This window comes from Tribolium madens, unplaced genomic scaffold (genome assembly GCF_015345945.1).
Source record: "Tribolium madens isolate multiple individuals breed KSU strain unplaced genomic scaffold, Tmad_KSU_1.1 Scaffold_3;HRSCAF=73;Tcas5.2_LG2, whole genome shotgun sequence".
Classification (NCBI taxonomy): domain Eukaryota; kingdom Metazoa; phylum Arthropoda; class Insecta; order Coleoptera; family Tenebrionidae; genus Tribolium; species Tribolium madens.
The window spans coordinates 5,818,058-5,836,689 of record NW_025401006.1 but is presented as its reverse complement, the minus strand read 5'-3'; the positions used below and the strand labels follow the sequence as shown (position 1 = coordinate 5,836,689).

The 18,632-nt window shown below is 36.1% G+C and overlaps 5 protein-coding genes across 8 annotated transcripts; 2 read left to right on the top strand and 3 right to left on the bottom strand.

Moving 5' to 3' along the window:
- Nucleotides 1-647: 647 nt before the first annotated feature.
- Nucleotides 648-2,330, top strand: LOC123007559. Of its 2 annotated transcripts, XM_044402929.1 has the most exons (5): nucleotides 648-715; nucleotides 842-1,052; nucleotides 1,365-1,485; nucleotides 1,542-1,867; nucleotides 1,919-2,330. In XM_044402929.1, the coding sequence occupies exons 2-5, from the start codon at nucleotides 842-844 to the stop codon at nucleotides 2,215-2,217; spliced, it is 957 nt and encodes a 318-aa protein (XP_044258864.1). In that variant the 5' UTR covers nucleotides 648-715; the 3' UTR covers nucleotides 2,218-2,330. The 2 variants fall into 2 exon arrangements, with proteins under 2 accessions (XP_044258864.1, XP_044258863.1); XM_044402928.1 differs by having other exon boundaries at nucleotides 1,542-2,330.
- Nucleotides 2,331-4,780: 2,450 nt separating this feature from the next.
- Nucleotides 4,781-10,378, top strand: LOC123006995 (monocarboxylate transporter 10). Of its 2 annotated transcripts, XM_044401985.1 has the most exons (3): nucleotides 4,781-5,092; nucleotides 7,682-8,761; nucleotides 10,036-10,378. In XM_044401985.1, the coding sequence occupies exons 1-3, from the start codon at nucleotides 4,849-4,851 to the stop codon at nucleotides 10,065-10,067; spliced, it is 1,356 nt and encodes a 451-aa protein (XP_044257920.1). In that variant the 5' UTR covers nucleotides 4,781-4,848; the 3' UTR covers nucleotides 10,068-10,378. The 2 variants fall into 2 exon arrangements, with proteins under 2 accessions (XP_044257920.1, XP_044257918.1); XM_044401983.1 differs by lacking the exon at nucleotides 10,036-10,378 and having other exon boundaries at nucleotides 7,682-10,029.
- Nucleotides 10,379-10,789: 411 nt separating this feature from the next.
- On the bottom strand, nucleotides 10,790-13,714 carry LOC123007875 (E3 UFM1-protein ligase 1 homolog). Its single transcript, XM_044403363.1, has 4 exons — nucleotides 13,485-13,714; nucleotides 12,765-13,434; nucleotides 11,032-12,442; nucleotides 10,790-10,984 (listed from the first exon to the last, which is right to left on the bottom strand). Exons 1-4 carry the CDS (start codon nucleotides 13,556-13,558, stop codon nucleotides 10,857-10,859), a joined length of 2,283 nt encoding a protein of 760 aa, XP_044259298.1. The 5' UTR covers nucleotides 13,559-13,714; the 3' UTR covers nucleotides 10,790-10,856.
- Nucleotides 13,715-13,785: 71 nt separating this feature from the next.
- On the bottom strand, nucleotides 13,786-15,876 carry LOC123007877 (solute carrier family 22 member 1-like). 2 transcript variants are annotated; one of them, XM_044403364.1, is made up of 7 exons: nucleotides 15,513-15,841; nucleotides 15,211-15,469; nucleotides 14,998-15,166; nucleotides 14,812-14,947; nucleotides 14,447-14,755; nucleotides 14,068-14,393; nucleotides 13,786-14,016 (listed from the first exon to the last, which is right to left on the bottom strand). In XM_044403364.1, the coding sequence occupies exons 1-7, from the start codon at nucleotides 15,804-15,806 to the stop codon at nucleotides 13,905-13,907; spliced, it is 1,605 nt and encodes a 534-aa protein (XP_044259299.1). In that variant the 5' UTR covers nucleotides 15,807-15,841; the 3' UTR covers nucleotides 13,786-13,904. The 2 variants fall into 2 exon arrangements, with proteins under 2 accessions (XP_044259299.1, XP_044259300.1); XM_044403365.1 differs by lacking the exons at nucleotides 13,786-14,016; nucleotides 14,068-14,393 and having other exon boundaries at nucleotides 14,612-14,767; nucleotides 15,513-15,876.
- LOC123007878 (solute carrier family 22 member 3-like) lies at nucleotides 15,754-18,030 on the bottom strand. Its single transcript, XM_044403366.1, has 7 exons — nucleotides 17,557-18,030; nucleotides 17,253-17,511; nucleotides 17,039-17,207; nucleotides 16,761-16,899; nucleotides 16,396-16,701; nucleotides 16,035-16,351; nucleotides 15,754-15,986 (listed from the first exon to the last, which is right to left on the bottom strand). Exons 1-7 carry the CDS (start codon nucleotides 17,842-17,844, stop codon nucleotides 15,869-15,871), a joined length of 1,596 nt encoding a protein of 531 aa, XP_044259301.1. The 5' UTR covers nucleotides 17,845-18,030; the 3' UTR covers nucleotides 15,754-15,868.
- Between the last annotated feature and the right edge of the window lie 602 nt (nucleotides 18,031-18,632).

Genomic DNA, 18,632 nt, shown 5'->3' with positions numbered 1-18,632 from the left:
ATTATTGTTTCGGAAAATCGACATCAAAAATAAATTTCAACAAAAACTTTCAAATTTTAGTTTTTAAACATCAATCATAATGACAATAAAGCGTGGCTTACATTGACATTTTTTGAACTGACATAAATTTGATATCCAAAATTCCGTGTCCGCCACTGTATTACAAACTTCGTTACTTGGCTTTGTTTCGTGAGCCTAGAAGAGTATTTTTGGTGGATGCGCTGGGTTAATTCTACACACAAAAAGATTTTTTAGCAAAAAATAAATGTAAACATTTGAAAACATCGATTTTATTCATTCACAACACACTTAGGTACGTGTGCACTTCAAAAAAAAACACAATATAATAATCAAATATACTGAGACAGGAAAATAAATTAAAGTTAATAAAGTTGGTATCACCGATTATAGTTTGGTACTTTACACAATTAAGTCATTTAATTAGACCGTACATTTTCTGTTTTATCATAATAAAAATAAATATCATGCAACTTTTTGCGTTAATTAAAATAAATGAATAAAAATTGAAAGTAATTAGCAAGAATCTTCCCTCGGATACCCCAACACGTGTCAAATTATCACACTTGTCTCAATCAATACAAGGGGTGGCGTCGCGACGCATGCGTTTCCTTTTCAAATCAATACCCCAGTCCGCTGTACACCCCTATCCCAATAGGGTGTCTCCATATTACCAAAAATAACAACAGACAAACAGGTGAGTCCCATTTACCCTATCACTTGTTTACCCAAAATATTTTCCTTTCGACGATAAACGTTATCGAGTCCTACTTGAATTGGTGTCAGGTTCAAAACCGCTTCTAGAAAGTTCATCTCATTTCAGATGGGCTGTTTGGGAGAGTGTTGGGACGTAGGCCCACCCCCGGACAGTATTCTAAGTCTACCGCCGCCCCCAATTCCGGCTTTTTTGCAACACCCCTTACCAGATTTGTTGCTAAATACGACGCCGTGTTCGTCACAACAGTTATGCGAGTCTTTGCCCTCCTCGAACAAGATCCCGGATGGAGGAGATTACGTGGAGATGTCGAGGAAAGGTAACGCAGGTTTTTGACCCGAGTGTAGGTGCGGACACGTAAATCACGTTTGCAAGCGTGTCAATGAACTCACAAAGATCAAAGATCACAAGTAAACAATTTTACCAAAAATATATTTTTTGATAATTTTTGATAGGATAGGCAACCAGTTATACACTTACAACCCTTGTCTATTTTTTCCTTTTATTTCTTAATTGATTTTAATTTACGAAAATTGCTATTTGGTCAATGACAAACTCTAAAGGTCAAAGAACACGAAATTGGCCAAACATTTTTTCTGTTTATTCCTCCTGTGATTTTTTTCTTTTGTAGATATTGAGTCATGGTCGGTGACCGCCATCGACGACACCTGGCTTTTAGTCCTGGTGGCTTCCTCCATCGGGGTGCTCTTGTTGGGGGCCCTCCTGGCCATGTTCCTCCTCAAATGCCGAGAGTAAGTCATTGTATTTGAAAACTTAATTTCCGACCCCGGATTTGTTTCTTTTCCAGAATGAACATGTTTGATGGTAATGAATGTTCGCTCCATTCGCGCGACCACCGCCAGATCAAAAACCATGAACCCCGTGAATGCACCTCTGTTACCAACCTGAACGGCAACAAACTCGTTCACCCCTCTGAAGCCGTGATGTTTCACGGGGGTAGCGTGCCCGACAACCGCATGGTATGGGCAGCCCTCACCCCCCATGGCACCCAACACTTCATCTCCGAAAACTACCCTCGGGATTTGATCGATTATGGGGACGTTGACGATCATTACGAAACCGTGGACAATCTAAATATCGAGCCGGTGCTTTCTCAGCCGCCTTACTACAAAGGTTTGGGTATGGTCCGGGAGAAATCCAGTTTTGATAATTCCGGATTCGTAGATTACGACTACGAGGAACCGACGCCTCTCATTGAAAGTTACCAATTGGATGATATGGATAGGGATGAGCAGTACCAAGTGGTGGGAAATACGGATATGAGGTGTGCGAGCTTGGGGTTTGGGGGGAATACGCTCAGAAGAGGGGTGCCGGTGAGGCCGAGGGTCTCCTCGCCGACTCGCATCGAACACCCAAATCTGCCCCCGCTTAATCTGTACCCCCACAAAGGGGGCACTTTGAAGAGGAATACGCTGAGTTATCGGAATGTTGATACTGGTACTTTGCCCAAATTTGGGTGCTAAGTGGGTGCATTGTGGCTATTTATTCGGCAATTTGTATATTGTTTACATGTAATTTCGGTATTCTCGATGTTTTTAATTGATTGCTATTTATTTCAATAAAGTATTTGTTAATGGAACATTTTTATACTCCTAATTTCTTTTCCTCTGATGGTGAACTAGATTATATTTGGCCCAAATAAGCTCTCCATAATAACTTTATTTAATCAAAAGCTAAAAATTTAGGACATTCCTCTCATTTTTATATCTCAAAACAAATGTTTGCCGTAATAATCTTGAATTCGGTGGTCAGATGATATGTCAGTAACAATAAACTACTACAGTAAAAAAATAATTAAATAAAATTAATTATTTTCCAATTATTATACCAGCATCATGAGTTCAACAATATTTTCAACATATTTAGGTCATATAATGATGATTTTGATTTTTACAACTAAAGAGATAAGATAAAAATATATTTAATTTGTTGCATATTATGTCAGCCTGAACGAACATCTTTACCAATAGTGTTCAAGGTTTCTTTGGCACATTTTAAATAGATGATTTTAGAGATCGATAAAGATTGAAAAAAATAATTTATTAACCTCATTAATAAATTAATTTTTAATAAATAGTTAACGTTTATTATTTAATAACGTTAATGTTTGACGCTACCAATTTTTACAAAAATTACTATTGGTCTAATGTAGTTAATCAGTGACTCATTTTAATACTCCAATAATAGCAGAATAGGCCACAAAATAGCATTGTTTTTTTCAATCCATATTTTTTGGTAGTCAAGTGAATACTTATAAAAAGGAAATAATTAAAATAAATGGTAAAAGACATTATTAAGAATCTAGATATCAGTTTATGGATTTTAGTGTACTTCTATTGAAAATTAATCCTTAAAAACTCTCACATTTTCTTTAACGTTAATTTAAAACCGCCATCAAAAAACAAAATTGTATTCATAACAATATTAATCAGTGAAATTATTTAATAGTCAAACACTACCTACCTTATTAAACTTAAACTGTTTTTTTTTTTAAATAACTGGTGTTTTTTTTTGGCGTCAAAGCTATTCATGAAGGTTTGATTGTGAACGAACCATCGTATTAAAAGATATTAACTTATTAATATGACATTTAACACCTCGCCGGGCATATTAAAAATTGTGGTCTATATCACCGTGAAAAAACAGGTTATACGTAAACATTAACAATTGTCAACACACTTTAGCCGAAATTTACAAAATAAGAAAAAGTTTTTATTTATTTCTAAAGTTTTTATTGTACATTTTATGATACGTTTATTTTATTTCGTTTTACTTACCTTTTATTTACTTATATCCATTTTACTAGTACACTTTTGTACACATTTTAAAGCTCTCGTGAGTGGTGCTCTTATCTTTTACATTTGTATTATTAGTTAGTTTTATTAATAATAATTAATAAAAAATATATATCCCTTTATTTTTATTACAAAACTTACATTTTCTTTATATGTATTTCTTTTAACTTACCTTTTGTTTCCTTTTACAATTGTATTTTACTACACTATTAACACTTTTGTAGATACATGTAATTAATAAACTTCGCGCTCATGTACGCCCGCCATCTTTTAATGCTAATTTAAATTAGTATTATGCGCTTTTCCTTACTGCGCATTGTTTACTTATTTGTTTTATGCTCTGTCTCTTTCTTGTTATGATTTTTTGAGTTCTTATTTGCTCCCTCTCTCTTGTCATATTTTTTAAAGTTCTCGCTCTTATACGCCCGCCACTTTCATTGCTAATTTGAATTACTACTTGAATTTGAATTACTGAAAAATTGCTGACTTGAACGGGGTTCGAACCCCGGACCTACCTGCCGGGAAACGGGACCTTATGCTGTCACACTACCACGCCACCAACAATCTCAAAGTTTTTAATTCAATATATTCTTCTTCATACACTTACCTAAATATCCAGAATATTAATTCTAAACGATCAAGAATTTTAGTTTTCTTGACGCCAATCGATGTCTCGGAACATTTTACATAGGTATGTTATGCATAAAAACATTATAACATAAAAAAATTAAGGTAAAGTTTTGCCGCAATTTATAAAATAGTTATTAATTAATATTATTTAATATTTAATATTAATATTAATTAATTAAAAAACTACAAAGTGAATCTTCTGCAGTTATGACATCTAAAATAATTGAATACAAAATTCCAATGTTTAATTTGGTTTATTTTTAAAAATACAAAATAATTTTGCCTGATTTTGTTGCACCAATCAAATAACGAAATTAGATACCTGGGCTAATGATAAGAAAAAAAAAAAATAAAACATAATATCGTCGTTTAAAAACCAGTTCAAGAACCGAGCCTGAAATCGCAGAATAAATTCTGGCATTGTAGTAGGTAAACGCCCTAGTTATTAAAAATTGGCCCACTTCCGGGCATCTCCTGGTAGTAAAAATAGTGGTGGGTGTACCCCACGTAATATCAGGTGGGATCCTCCTCCACCTCCATCGCCTCTCTTTATCAACTCCAGGAGCGCAAGCGCCGGCTTTATTCACTCTCTACACTAGGTCAGAGCTTTAACCGCACTCAGTCGATGTCGTCCACGTGAAAGCCGGCAATGTGTCAAGTGCCTCGACAATGGTAGAAGACTCCGGAACCACTCTCCTGGAACACAAGCAAAAGCCGATCCTCAACGGAAGCATCCCCCGCAAAGAGCACGGAGAGCCTCCGGATGGGGGCACCAAGGCATGGCTGGTTATGCTCGGCTCGTTCTTCTGCAACGGGATTCTCTTCGGGGTGATCAACTCCTACGGGGTCCTCTATACGGAGTTCCACGAGATCTTCAAGAAGAAGGGGTCACTTAACCCGTCCGGCGAGGCAGGTAATAAGGCAGAAATAGACGAGGAAGAAGTTTATTTTTAGAAACGGCATTTCGGGCCATAATAGTGCACGTGCTGGAGGCATTGCTAATTTAATTCAAAAAATCTATTTTTATTTTTATTGCCATTCCGGAGAAACAATGCTGGATTAACTATGCAGACGGTCTGAATATTTGGCTATTTTTACAGTCGTCCAAGACATTTGATTTTGCAATTTAGCCGTTGTAGTTGTCACAGGAAGTACTTTCGTTTTATCGCATTTATTTGCAAACGTGTTATTTGATAACACATTGAAGTGATAGAAAAATGCGCTACTAAAGCGGAAGTCTCAACCTTAGCAATTGTAATACATAGATTACGGGTCAAGGCCATTTCGTTTTTTCATAATTTAAATCTTGGGATTATTTATCACAAACAGGTAACACACTGTACAATTTTACAATGTTATGATCAAATTATTTTTTTGCACATGTTTGAAAAAAGTGGCGGGCGACAGATGGTTGTGAGGAATTTGCTTATACAAATAAATATGTGAACATTTCTTACAAGTTTGCAGATTCTAAAAATTATTTAAAAAATTGAAATTCATTTAAGAATTTTTTTTCAGTACTGAAAATCTATTTTTTATGATTAGTTTTTTTCAAGATCAAGAAAAATGGTAAATAATTATTATTTTTGTTTAGTAGAAATTAAAAAAAAGTTAATATTTAAACACCACAACTTAATTTAGTGGGATTTGTGACAATGGTCTATAAAACCTTTTTTCTATTTCACTGTCACAATGAGCATTTTGTGCAACGGTTTTCAATTACACAAATAGTATATTAAATAACAATTTCATGAGACCAGGCTTGAAGCACGAATCCAAGTTTAAAAAAGAAGTGGCGTGGCTACGATTGAGTGCCTGCTTTATAGTCTTATGAAACGAGTTTTTTTTTGTACTATTTTTTCTGATTTGTCTTCTTTATGCCGTTTTTAAACGAAAATTTTTACTTTATTCGATTTAGGGATTGTTGTGAGGTTTAATAATATGTTAATTTTAAAAGTCAAAATTTGATCTAGTCGCCTTTTGACTATTAAGACATCGCATATGATGACGTCGCGTTATTTAATATGTTATTAGAGAATCAAAATGGAGCCAAGTTACAAAAAATGCTCTTTGTTATACTGTTTTTAGAAACATTTTATGCAATTTTTTTTTGGACATCACTGAGTGTGCATACTGTCGTTTTTAAGTGAGAAATTGTTATGTCACCGAAACTAATGCAATTTGAGCTATTTTCAGCCGATTTGAGTATTGCGTACGTCAAATGTCATCAATTTTAACTGTCAAATATAGAATTCAATTTAAAAAGCGCTCAATAGAAAAAATAGTATAAATAACGCGTGTTACAACTTCTCATTATGTCGCTCGTCTCACAATGAGTGTGTTTGCAACACTTATTGTTTTTTGGTATACCTACTATTTTTTAGCAGACTAATTTACAGTTTTTATCAATACTATTGTTAAAAATGGTTTCAAATTAATATGGCCAGTCAGAAACAACTCTTCTAAAAACTTTGGTACCAACTTTTTCAAAAAATTGGAGTAATGTGTCTAAGTGTGGATTTTTGTCGATAATACAATTGCGGACCCGAAACATTTTGGACGATTTGTCATTCGAAAAACATAAAAATGTAAAACGGGCCTTATGCAACTAACCTTAGTTTCGGTTTTTGTAATTTTTATTCTAACAGCTAGAGAAAAAAATGACAACAAATCAAAATAAGTTATTGAACTTATATAAAAACACCTGTTGCTGGCATTATTGTTTTGGAAAATCGACGCCAAAAATAAATTTCAAGTAAAACTTTTAAATTTTTGTTTCAAACGTCAATTATGACAATAAAGGCTAGCCTATATTGACATTTTTGAACTGATATAAATTTGTTGCCCAAAATTCCGCGTCCGCAATTGTATGACTTTTAAATAACATGAAAAAAAACAATTTCCCGTTTTCATTTTCAAAACAAAAGTAATCAATTAAAAAAAAACTAATCCATCGTGTGACAACTTTTCTTAATTTGAGAGTTTTGAATAAGTCTGCGTTTCATAACTTTTTTAATTAAATTTTTAAAATGTTGATTTCTACGGAGTTGCCAACCTTGGCCAAAACTCGATTCTAATTTACAAATCTATTTAAAAATTTGCTAGTGATTTGTTAGTGGTCTGAGATAAATCGGAAATTTTTAATCGTACCATTGCAAACAATATTTTGTTACATTTTATTGACCGTATATGGCGATAATAATTGACCCTTCCATTTTTGGATTAGGATAATAATAACAAATATTACGTTAGCTTAGAAACAGCAGCTGTTAGTTGATTGATAACACTATCGGAAAAATAGTGGACGATGACCAGACCACAGCAGAGTGTTTGTTTATGTTAACAAAAGCTCATAATAATCGATATGATAAATTGCTAATCTCTCAGAAGCACTACACCGCTCTGAAATTTGATATTTCCGAGGAAAACTTAGAGTTTTCCGGTCATGCGAGATTGTTGGTCTAGTTAAAAAATGATTTTTAATGATTTTTATTTCTTTCAGCACTGGTGGGGTCCCTCGCCATGGGCACGACGTTCCTAATCTCGGCCGTCGCCGGCGTTTTAACCGACTTCATCGGCCTTCGAAGAACCACTTTTTTGGGGGGTTTCATAGCCTCTAGTGGCATGTTCCTATCGTCGTTTTGTGTAGATAATAAATTAGCCCTTTACGTGACTTTCGGCGTAATGTACGGCCTGGGGGGTGCCTTAGCATACACTCCCTCATTAGCAGTCCTCGGCCACTACTTCAAGAAATACCTTGGCATAGTCAACGGGATTGTAACTGCGGGCAGTTCAATCTTCACCATTGCCATGCCATACGTTATAACCGAGTGTCTCAAACGGTTTAAAATCGAACACACATTGCGAATTTTAGCCCTAATTGCAAGCCTCATCATGGTTTTCGCATTTCTCTTCAAACCGGTGAGAGAAACCGAACGCAGGGAAATCAAGTGGAGGAACACGTTCAATGTTGAGGTTTTCCGCAATAAAAAGTATCTAGTCTGGGCGACGGTTATAGCCGGTTCACTTTTCGGTTACTTTGTTCCTTATGTCTACATGCTTGATTTTGTTAAAACGAGTTTCCCGGGTCCTGTTGACGGTAAAATCCCGGTTTTATGCATCGGGATTACATCCGGGATCGGCCGACTCATCTTCGGCTACATCGCCGACTTCCCCAAAATCAACCGAATCCTCCTCCAACAAGTCGCGTTTTTCATTATCGGCATCCTCACCATGCTTCTACCCTCCTCAACTTCATCATTCTACTGGTTAATTGCCATAAGTCTCGGCATGGGTCTCTTTGACGGCTGTTTTATCGCACTATTGGGCCCCATTGCGTTCGATATCTGCGGCAATGAGGGGGCTGCTCAAGCCATCGGCTTCTTGTTGGGCACCTGTTCGGTACCACTGACCATCGGGCCCTACGTCGCGGGGCTCATCTATGAGAAACAAAAGAGTTACACCATTCCCTTGATTCTGGCCGGGATTCCGCCCACCGTGGGGGCTGTGGCGATGTTCCTAACGAGGTGTATAAGGACGACGAAAAACGAAACGCTCAAAAATGGCACGTGTAAAGTCACAGGTAGGTTGATCGAGCCACATCAGAGGTCGATTCGAGTTGATGATAATGAGAACGACGCGAATAAAAGGTGCTACAATTATTCGGTTTTGTGATAATTTTGTGATAGAGTGGGCTGTTGAATTGTTTCATGCGCAAATGTTATTGCTGTCGTTATTTTTTATATTTGAACTGCGTCAGTAGCGCCAATATAATGTTGTGATTACAATAGTGATAAAGCAGGCGGTTTTCATCATGAATTTTGAACGGCGCATCGATTTTCGAATACGTTTTTATTGAATAGATTATCACTCGGAAAATTCCTCGATGGACGATCGAAACGTTATTAATTAATTGTCAATAGACTATGGAGGAAAAATCTCGGAATTACAAAATTAAAACTTTTTATTATTAATAATATTATTAATAATGGTGACGCCTCATATTCGTAAGAATTTGAAACGAGTTTCATTGAAAGTAAAATGAAACGTATAAAATTTAAACAAATGGCGTTTTTGGTCTATGGCCAAGTGGGGAAACGCATTTTGTTGATTTATTTTGACTATTTTGCTGCCATTTCCAGACACGTGCCACTATAGTACTTACGAATTTATTTTAGTTAGTTTCCAGTAAGTTGCATTTACTAATTACAGGCTGTGATAAAAATGCACGTGCTTTAATATGATATGAAAAATCCTGAGGGCAATTCTGTTATCTGTATCCCATTTCAACAAGCCTTGAAGTTGCCGCGAAGTCTGGATGAATCATATTTTCGTCTGTTGACTTTTTGGCTGTTTATTTATAGTTATCAAGGATTTCGGTCGATGCCTGAGCAGTTTACACATCTACCTAAATTCTGTTATTGTACTTTAACCCGGAGTCAATTAATCGATTAAGAAGTCATTTTTCGAATGTTGGCCTAATTGATGTAATTTCTTTAATTAAAAGTTCGACATTGTGTCCATTTCGGTATTTCTAATGGTAATAGAGTAGTCTAGTTGTGTCGGTCAATTGAAGCAATTAGGAGTGCAATTGGAGTGGCGAACCTGCGACTAGACGTCCCTTGTACGATACTATTTTACTACCAAATGAAACAATTGCCTTGACAAAATCCGACTCAATTCAATTAAAAAGCAACTGCGTATAAATCATTCCTGCACGCGCTCAAATAACGGATTAACTGACTGCTTATTTTACCTAATTAGGTTATTACGTTCGATCGAATCGATTTTATAACGATGTCGCAAGCAGAATAGAAAAGCATACGCCTCTAATTTACGTTTGTTATATGTTTGCAGAATCCACGGACGTCGAAGATGGTCCTCTATGATTTCCCAAACATGACTCTCGACTTAGTTTTTAGACAAGGTTTTTGCTTTCATTTATTCTGCTAGCTATATCGTCTTTTTAATTTAATCTAATTTTTTTATTCAATGTATTATTGCATTTATTTTATAGTTTTATACGATTTCAATACGATTAGACGATCTAACAATTTTGACAATAAATCATACAATGTACAAAAGATATGAGAATGTTGTTCGGTCTGGAATGACATGGTTTAAACTTAGGACATATCAATGCAAAAGTTATATTTTATCGAAGGACTGTACGAAATTGTTAATAAAAGTATTTTCAGAAGTTTCGAATTTTATTATGCAACACCAAATATTAAGCAACCCTGTTTGTTATCACTGTGATTTAATAATAACTTTTAAATCAACATCGTCAGCTAGCTTTACCTGATAAAGATTTATTAAACGTTTAAAAAAATACAATTCGTCACGACGTTCTCGTTTTTAAAGTTATGTCACGGTTCGAGTTATTACAGGAATTGTTAATAGTTTTTTTTTACGAGCGGTCTAGTCATGACCATTGACCACTGGCATTCAACATAATTTCCTTGATAACTGTGCATCCGCGCGCAAAAAAAACGGCTAAACCCAAGTTCTACTTTTCTCCTACAAACAATAAAAGTTCAACAACCCATTATTCATAGAAAAAGATAACTCAAACAAAAATATCATTGTCTCACATGCAGTAAAACAAAACTTCAATTTAAAATAAATGTTTATTTGTATATATTACATAGAAACTTATGTACATATTTTTACAATCATTAACTCTTCTCAGCTCCGGGTTTCTTAAACTCGTTGGCGATATTTTTGACCGTTTGGATCTTCTCTTTAAGTTTTTCTTTCGCGTTTTCCGCTTCGCTTCCTCCACTTAGCATCAACGTAACAAAATCTGTAAAAAAACAATAGTAACATGTACCAGTTTAAAGGATTTCTCACCGTGATAGGAAGTCAATTCGGTGATTTGTCCCTGGGTTAAATATTGTTTCAAGAAATTTAAAATGGCCGCCACATGTCTCCCACTGGCATGAAGCATACATTGAGTGGCCGTCGTGAAAATAATCAAAGTCGTCAAGTGCAAAACTAGAGCCAAATCATCGCATTTATTCAACTGTTCCAACAAAACATGTTTATGGTTCAAAACTATCGTCCTGTCTTTCTTTTTATCGATTTTCTTGATAATCATACTGCATACATTTAGACTTTCTTCCACGGCAACCATGAACTCGTCGATACTTTGCCCTGTTAGCGACTTAACAAGGGGTAAAAGAGATTTTTTCAAGTCAGGTGGTAACTCGTTAACGAATTTTAGTCTCTGCTCGTTGGTAAAATTATCAGTTTGAGTATTCAAATTTTGTTCAGCGGCCACATAATTCAAGATTTCCGTTGTAACATCGGTACAAAGCGTCTTGAGCAGATATTTTACCAACTGTCCTTGCAAATCCTCCGGCAGCAATTTTAAACCTTTCTCGAAGAGTCTCACGTCTCCGATTAGAGCGTTTAATTTATTTTGGAGCTCGTTATGCGTTTGTCTGCGATTTGCCGTCCTGTCGGCTATAGTCGTGGCGTAAATTTCTCCGGCAATCTCCAATCCTTTCTCATTCAATTGTGGTAACAAATACTGTGTTAAAGGCACAGTTAATTCGTCCAAACCGTCCTCTTCCAACTCCTTTTGAATCAAATCTGCGATATCCTCACTAAGCACAACTTGCAACTGTTGTCTCCTCTCAACAGTTTCAAAATCATCCTCCAGGTGTTTCCCCCGAGTGGCTTTCTTCGTAGACTTGGTTTTGGTCTCGCGCCCTTGCGTCCCACCTCCGCTTTTACCGCCAGCGGCTTTCTTCCGCCTTTCTTCCCTCTTATCAACTTTCTCATCCACTTCTTCAAACTTTTGCGGTTTGCTTGACGAAATTTGGATATCGGTTTGGTATTGCTGGTATTTACCAGACTCGACAACAAATTTAGCTTTCTCTTTAATGAGATCATCGAAATTTTTCGACAAGTTTTCGATAAAAGCTTTACTCAAGATAAAATTCTCAATAACCACTGTTTGTTGCTGCTTTTGTCTCGTCAAAATTGTATCGAGGATTAGTTTGATATCTTTCTCATTAAAAACGGAAGGGAGATTCGATTGTAGGTCGACATAAGATTTGCTAGATATACATTCATCGATATCGGCTTCCGCCCGTTCTAACACTCGTTTGGAAGCAGCACAGGAATTGAGGAAGACCAAGTCTTCTGAAGAGAATTGCTTTTTGATGAAAGACTTGTAATCTGAGATTCCGAGCCTTGTCAACGCGTCGTACTCCAAATAATCGTTTTGTTTATAAAAGTTGTTGACCCATTCATTCTATAAAAACATTTTTGTTTTATGTAAAAAAAAATATATAGGCAGCACATTATACACGCCGACAATGACAGTTGCATATAAACAACTGCATTTTCTTCAAAAATGCAACATTTTCGGATTTATACGAGTAAAATAAGGATTGGAAATAAGAAATAGTTATAAAATAATTCGCAATACGGGCCAAAATTCACAAAAAAATAGAAAAAATAAAACAATTCGAACAATAAATACTTAAAAAAATACGTTATTTATGAATTAATAAATCGACATGCAACTTAGGGCAAGGGCGCATCCGCGCCATCGAATAAGTCTTTTGACTTACCTGCGACCTGGCGTAAACGTTCGGAATATACTGGGCCCCCACAACCCTGCTCGTGAGGGTTCCATGCACGGAGGTTTGATCAAAAAGCGAGAAAAACAACTTCTCGGTCAAATTAATTTGATTTAAAATTGACGCAATTGGTGTTGGTCTAGTCAAGCCACACAGGGCCCCCCTGATCTTGGCTTTGCACCTGGCGATGAACGATTCGGTGAAAAAGACTCTCGGGTCGTTGCTGTCCTGTTTGCCATGAATGATTTTGCCCAAGTGTTTCTCCACGACCTGCTGCTGCAGAAATTCCGCACTTAGGTCATACTGAATTGTTAAATCACTGATGTTAATTTGACCCTGCTGTGCGAGCTTCTCGTTGATTTCCCCAGCGATTTTTGTGATGTAGGATGAGTCGATTAATTGGCCGAGGATGGAATGAAGGTCTTTTTGGCCTTTGAGGACGTCTTTGAGATGGGCTGTGATGTGGGCTAAATCAACGCCAATGTTTTTCGCTAATTCGACTAAATTTATGCGACCTCCGCTGATAAAAAGCTCGTTTTTGATGTCTTGGATTAGGTGGGAAGGGGTCAGGAATTCCTTACCGTCGACAGTGAAAATCAAATCTATTATTTTCTTTTCTTTCAAGTAGTTGATTATTTCAATGCAGTTGCGTTCAGACAGTCTGGAAAAATCAAGAGGGGTTAGAGGTTCCTCCAAGGGATAAATACCTACTTTTGTGACGTGGAACTTAGTTGCACTTTTTGAAAATCGGCCGCCAAACGCTTAATTTCTTCCCAATCTGCCATTCTTAACGATGATTTTTAAGGTTTAAAGAAAACACTCAATTATTATTACAATATAATGCTAGTGGTGAACGAATTTTAAAAATATACGATTTGTTAATGTAAAACTATTACAATTTTAATACTGGACCATATGGATTAACAAGCAAAATACAATTTGCTTACTGTTGTCACAATTTGACATATGACGTAATAAGAGTACCACGTGATGTATATTTTGCCGATAAAAACACAAACTTTAGCGTTTTGAGAAAGATAAGCAGTAGATGTCGCCGTTTTTACAACTTCCACAGACAAAATAAAAGCAGTGGCGTAACAATTAGAAGTTTTATTGTCGTATTTAACAAAACTATTTCCTTAAATTGTTCGAAAGGTTATTTAGATCTATAGATCTTATTTCTTTTTCACGTAGCGTAGCAAATTTATTTTCGATACCCACATACCTCACAGGTTTATAATACCTAAAACAATACAATTAAAAGGAAAAAAGCTTTAATAATATACCTAAGTACCGTTTAAAATTTACTGCGTCTTCAAAAAAATCAGGAAGTTCTCGATTATGTACATCCCAAAACCAAAAAGAACAAGTAACTTCAGCAATGGGTGCTATAAATCCTATAATAACTATGTATGGCCAAATAAATAAGTTTCCCTTTGAATAAGTAAGCATAACAGAACCGAGAAAATTGCCCAAGAAAAATAAACCATGAGTAAAACTAGCTCCTTGCGCTCTGAAATCGGTAGGAAATATTCGTGTTGTTATATTATCCGAAACAATATATGCCACAAAATGTAGAAATGTCGCAAAAAGTTTAAGTCCAAAAATGATTCCTCCGTTCTAAAAAAATATTTTATAAAAAATTGTGTCAATTTTTTGCGTAATATTTTCACGATTTTAATATAGCTGAAGTCGTCGCTTAAAAAAATAACACAAAGAATAACATCCTTCAAAACACAACTAACTGCAATGATTGTACTAATTTTTACAAAGTGAGCCAAAGCAATTCCAGTGATCATGGCGAAAATCGCAAATATACCATAAATGTAGATCTGAGAATAAACGTGGTAAAGATTAAGAAGTAGTAAATCCATTGTGAATCCAATAAAAAATAAATGTATAGTGATTGCAAAGAAGATATTTCGTGTTTCGGAATGTTGCCAAATAATCGGAAATAAATTCGGTCTAGGTGGGGCATTTTCCTAAAAAATAGCCTTGAAAAGTATGTAATAAGCCAAGAATCCACTTGCAAACATACAGTTAACTGAACTGGACGTATTCTGATGTCATTCGGCAAAGGCTGTTTGTTAAATTGAGCTATCTTTCGAACCGATTCTTCCACTCTTTTAAAATCATGAGTCACTAGAACCTTGTTTGGAGAATCTTTAAAGTACCTAAAAGCTTTTTCGTAAAAATACTTTAAAGAAATGTAAATGAAATATACAGTATGGGGACTAAAAGTAATAATGGCAGTACGGAAACGACTGCAACAACTTTGTTTATGTCACTCAAGAGAATAAACAAATATGGAGATATTATTAAACCAATCGGTAATGGCACCATTACAAAACCCAACATGAAGGTTCGCCATTTATTACCCACCGCTTCGCACACTACAAGAAACATTTAACAAAACATACACAACATAATCACTAACCTGCTATTCGCGGAAGTAAAACAGTGCAAGTAGAGCAAATTCCCTGCACCACAACAAAAAACAACATCATTGAAAAGTTGTTAATACTGATTAGAAAAACCCCCAATAAGCATTGCAACGGTATGAAAACCATGGCTGTTATTTTTTGTCCGTATTTATCTGCCGTCCATCCGGTCAAAAGAAAACCTATACCAACCCCAACGCAAAAACAATTTTTCACCCAAGAGCCCAGAATTTCATCCTCACAAACCAGATTAAACTAAAACAAGCGAATTACTTTTGATCTGACAATAGTAACTTACTTTCTCGGCGTAGGTGTAAATATCGTACTCTTTGGAAAAATTAAAGTGTTGGCATTTGGTACCATTGGCGTAGAAACACCGACTGCTGTTTGGAGCGGAACAGGTGTAATTTAAGGGAATTGGGGTTGCAAGTTTCGAGGTGTAGACGTCGAAACCGTGAAATAAGATACAGAGGAGTGTTATACAAACGACACTGATTTGCCACCGGCCAAAACCGCCAGCATTGATGGCTAGGAGCTCTTCAGGCGGAGTGCCGTCTTTGATTTTGGTCAGAGGGAGACCGGAGAGAGACATGACACATGTGACAAAGTCAAAAAAGTCAAACTTTCAATATTTTATTGAGACATTTCGAAAAATCATTTTTTCCTAACAGGGAGCTCGGTCGGATTCAAATCCATTACTTTGACTTCCACTTCCCCTTCCTGTGACCCTCTATTTTCATAGATTATTAAAAATCTCGTTGGTTTGTAAAATCTGAAACAACTTTTTTATTTATGAAAATTGTGTATTCACTTCTATTACTTATCAAATCTTAAACAATCTATTAAATAATCGGGGAGTTCCCGATTGTGAACATCCCAAAACCAGAAACTCGCCAATAGCTCAATAACACCCCCGATTAAAAACACAGCCCCAATGGTCCAAATCGAGTAATCGAAAAAGTAATTTATCAAAATCGCCAAGAAGTATCCAAGATGATACAAACTAAAACACACCCCACAACAGAGACATCTTTTTTCAGTCGGGAACATCCTCGGTGTTAGAGTCGAAAGGGCCGCTCTAACCCCCCACATCCAAAACGCACTCGACAAAAGTCCAACTCGAAAAATTAAACATTCCTGAAAAAATCCCTAAACCTCTTTCCCCAAATTTTGGTATTTACAGGATGCTTCCACAAAAGAGCCAACAATATGCAAATCCCAATTGAGATGTTTTTCAAAATCGTGAAAATTCCTATTATCACTTTTTGCTGGATGAAATGGCACAAAATCACAGCAGTTATGCATCCAAAAACGCCACAACAACCAAACAATGATAAACTCTTAAACTCTTTATAAGCGTATTCCATAATAAGGCTCTGTGTGTATCCCAAAAAGAACCAACTACACAGTAGCGCACAATAAGCATTTCGGAGAAATGTCGGCTTCCAGAGTGCCCAAAATGAGCAGCGTTGGGGCACACCACTGTCCTAAAATTCAACGCTAAAAATGGGTAAATAACGCAAAAATCTACTCTTGAAAAACGTACAACAATTACTTGCACGGGGGCCAAACGCGCCTCCGAAGGCAATGGACGTTTGTTACAACGCGAGATTCTGCGAAGAATTTTCTCTTCTTTGACAAAATCGAGTATTAAAACGACGTAATTGGGAGAGTCTCGAAAATATCTAAAATGTTACGTTTGATGTATTTCCCAGAAAATGTGAGAAAAAATATGAAATGTCTTTGAGAGGAAGAAAAACTACCGCTTTTAGTTTAGTCTCACATTTCCCAGCATTTTGTATGTAAATGTTAAAATATGTTTACATGAGGGGCAAAAGGAGAACTAGAGGAAACACCGAATCTGCAGCAACAATGCCACTAATATCACTAAACAAGTTGTAGAAAAACGGAAATATGGAAATACTAAGAGGTACAGCAGTCGCAGCAACGCCAAGGGCCAAAGTCCTCCACCTATTTCCCACAACATCAGTTACTACAAAACAAAATGTTCAATTTCCAAAACGCAATTTAAAATTACCTGCTACTGCTGGAATAAGATTAATCGAATTGCTAAACACCCCATGAGTGAAGACAAAAAAAATCACAATTTCAAAACTCCTCATACTCAAAATAAACAGCCCGGTCAAGCTTTGCAACGAAATAAACACCATGGCCGTTGGCTTCAACCCGAACTTTTCTCCACAAACACCGCTCAAAAAATATCCCAGAATCAAACCCATCCGGTATAAATTTTTGATCCAAATGACATAATCTTCCTTCTCACAAACTAAATTCATCTAAAATTATGGGATTATTTGGGTTGATTAGAAAAAATTGGTCACTTTTTTGGTGAAAGAAATGACAGAGTACGAGTGGTATTCAAATTCCATGCATTTGGTGCCATTGGGGTAGGAACACTCGGTCGAGTTTGTTCCCTTGCAAGTGTAGTTTATTTCCAAAGGGGATGAGGTTTGGATGGTGGTAACGTCAAGGCCGTGGATGAATTGGGCGAGAAAAGCGACGAAACAGATGGATATTTGCCAGAAACCGCAACATCCGGTTATGGCAGGGAGGATTTCTTCGGGGGGTGACGAGTCAGAGACTAAAACGTTGTTTCTGAAAAACTTCATTTTGTGTCAAGAGATATGACACACACGACATACTGGTTTTTACTTTTCGGGATCAACAGAGAGACATTACATTGCGTTCGTTTATTTTATAATCAAAAATTGAGGCCCCAGATGTTGTTTTGGACCAGTTTGCCACCCTTTTTGCAAAAAAACTGTTGCCAACTAAAATTCATTTTTGATTTTACAGTAATGCTTTGACTATTTTTCCAGCCCAAGTACAATAAGATTTTTAATATCATTTGATAGGTATATTTTTTCAATTTGCAAATATGTGTGTGGTGACCATGTAGGCACTTTCATTGTTTGTATATTTTAAGAGTTTACCTTCACCTTCCTCTATTTATCTTGCAATAACTTTGACTAAATATTTATTTTTCTTTAGATTGTAATAACAATTACTTTTGTAATCGACACGCAACCCATTTAATAAAATCGCTTAGAAATTTCTGACTGATTTATTTCCAAAAAAGTTACATTAAACCTTGATTTAATTTAAATGTTGACGTCACTGCACCGGTTCGCTCGGGAAAACTTTCCACTGCACTCCAGGAAATGGCATCTAGTCAACGCTCCTCCCAGCAGAGTTCCCGAAGGAGTGAACACAAAAATCGCGATAAATGGGAAGAATGTTGACCTTTTACTTTATTTACTCTACACGTGTCTGAAAAATTTGGCGCTACAAAGCCGAAAAACCATCAACAACAGATGGAACCTTTTTTGACTTGCACGTATCGTAAATAAAATAAAAAACAATTGTTGTAGTTTTTAGAGTATGTTTAATGAGCTTG

Bases quoted from the DNA above. Each gene is read 5' to 3' on its own strand.
- LOC123007559 (XM_044402928.1), top strand. From the start codon at position 842: ATGGGCTGTTTGGGAGAGTGTTGGGACGTAGGCCCACCCCCGGACAGT. The intron at 1,053-1,364 runs GTAACGCAGGTT...TTTCTTTTGTAG, and splicing joins CGTGGAGATGTCGAGGAAAG to ATATTGAGTCATGGTCGGTG. The intron at 1,486-1,541 runs GTAAGTCATTGT...TTTCTTTTCCAG, and splicing joins TTCCTCCTCAAATGCCGAGA to AATGAACATGTTTGATGGTA.
- LOC123006995 (XM_044401983.1), top strand. From the start codon at position 4,849: ATGGTAGAAGACTCCGGAACCACTCTCCTGGAACACAAGCAAAAGCCG. The intron at 5,093-7,681 runs GTAATAAGGCAG...TATTTCTTTCAG, and splicing joins TAACCCGTCCGGCGAGGCAG to CACTGGTGGGGTCCCTCGCC.
- LOC123007875 (XM_044403363.1), bottom strand. From the start codon at position 13,558: ATGGCAGATTGGGAAGAAATTAAGCGTTTGGCGGCCGATTTTCAAAAA. The intron at 12,443-12,764 runs GTAAGTCAAAAG...ATGTTTTTATAG, and splicing joins ACGTTTACGCCAGGTCGCAG to AATGAATGGGTCAACAACTT. The intron at 10,985-11,031 runs GTGAGAAATCCT...GTTTTTTTACAG, and splicing joins CGAATTGACTTCCTATCACG to ATTTTGTTACGTTGATGCTA.
- LOC123007877 (XM_044403364.1), bottom strand. From the start codon at position 15,806: ATGTCTCTCTCCGGTCTCCCTCTGACCAAAATCAAAGACGGCACTCCG. The intron at 14,948-14,997 runs GTATATTTCATT...AAAAGCTTTTAG, and splicing joins TTACTTTTAGTCCCCATACT to GTACTTTAAAGATTCTCCAA. The intron at 14,756-14,811 runs GTATGTTTGCAA...GCTATTTTTTAG, and splicing joins TACGTCCAGTTCAGTTAACT to GAAAATGCCCCACCTAGACC.
- LOC123007878 (XM_044403366.1), bottom strand. From the start codon at position 17,844: ATGAAGTTTTTCAGAAACAACGTTTTAGTCTCTGACTCGTCACCCCCC. The intron at 16,900-17,038 runs GTAAACATATTT...GTAACATTTTAG, and splicing joins GTTCTCCTTTTGCCCCTCAT to ATATTTTCGAGACTCTCCCA. The intron at 16,352-16,395 runs GTAAATACCAAA...GGATTTTTTCAG, and splicing joins CTCTTTTGTGGAAGCATCCT to GAATGTTTAATTTTTCGAGT.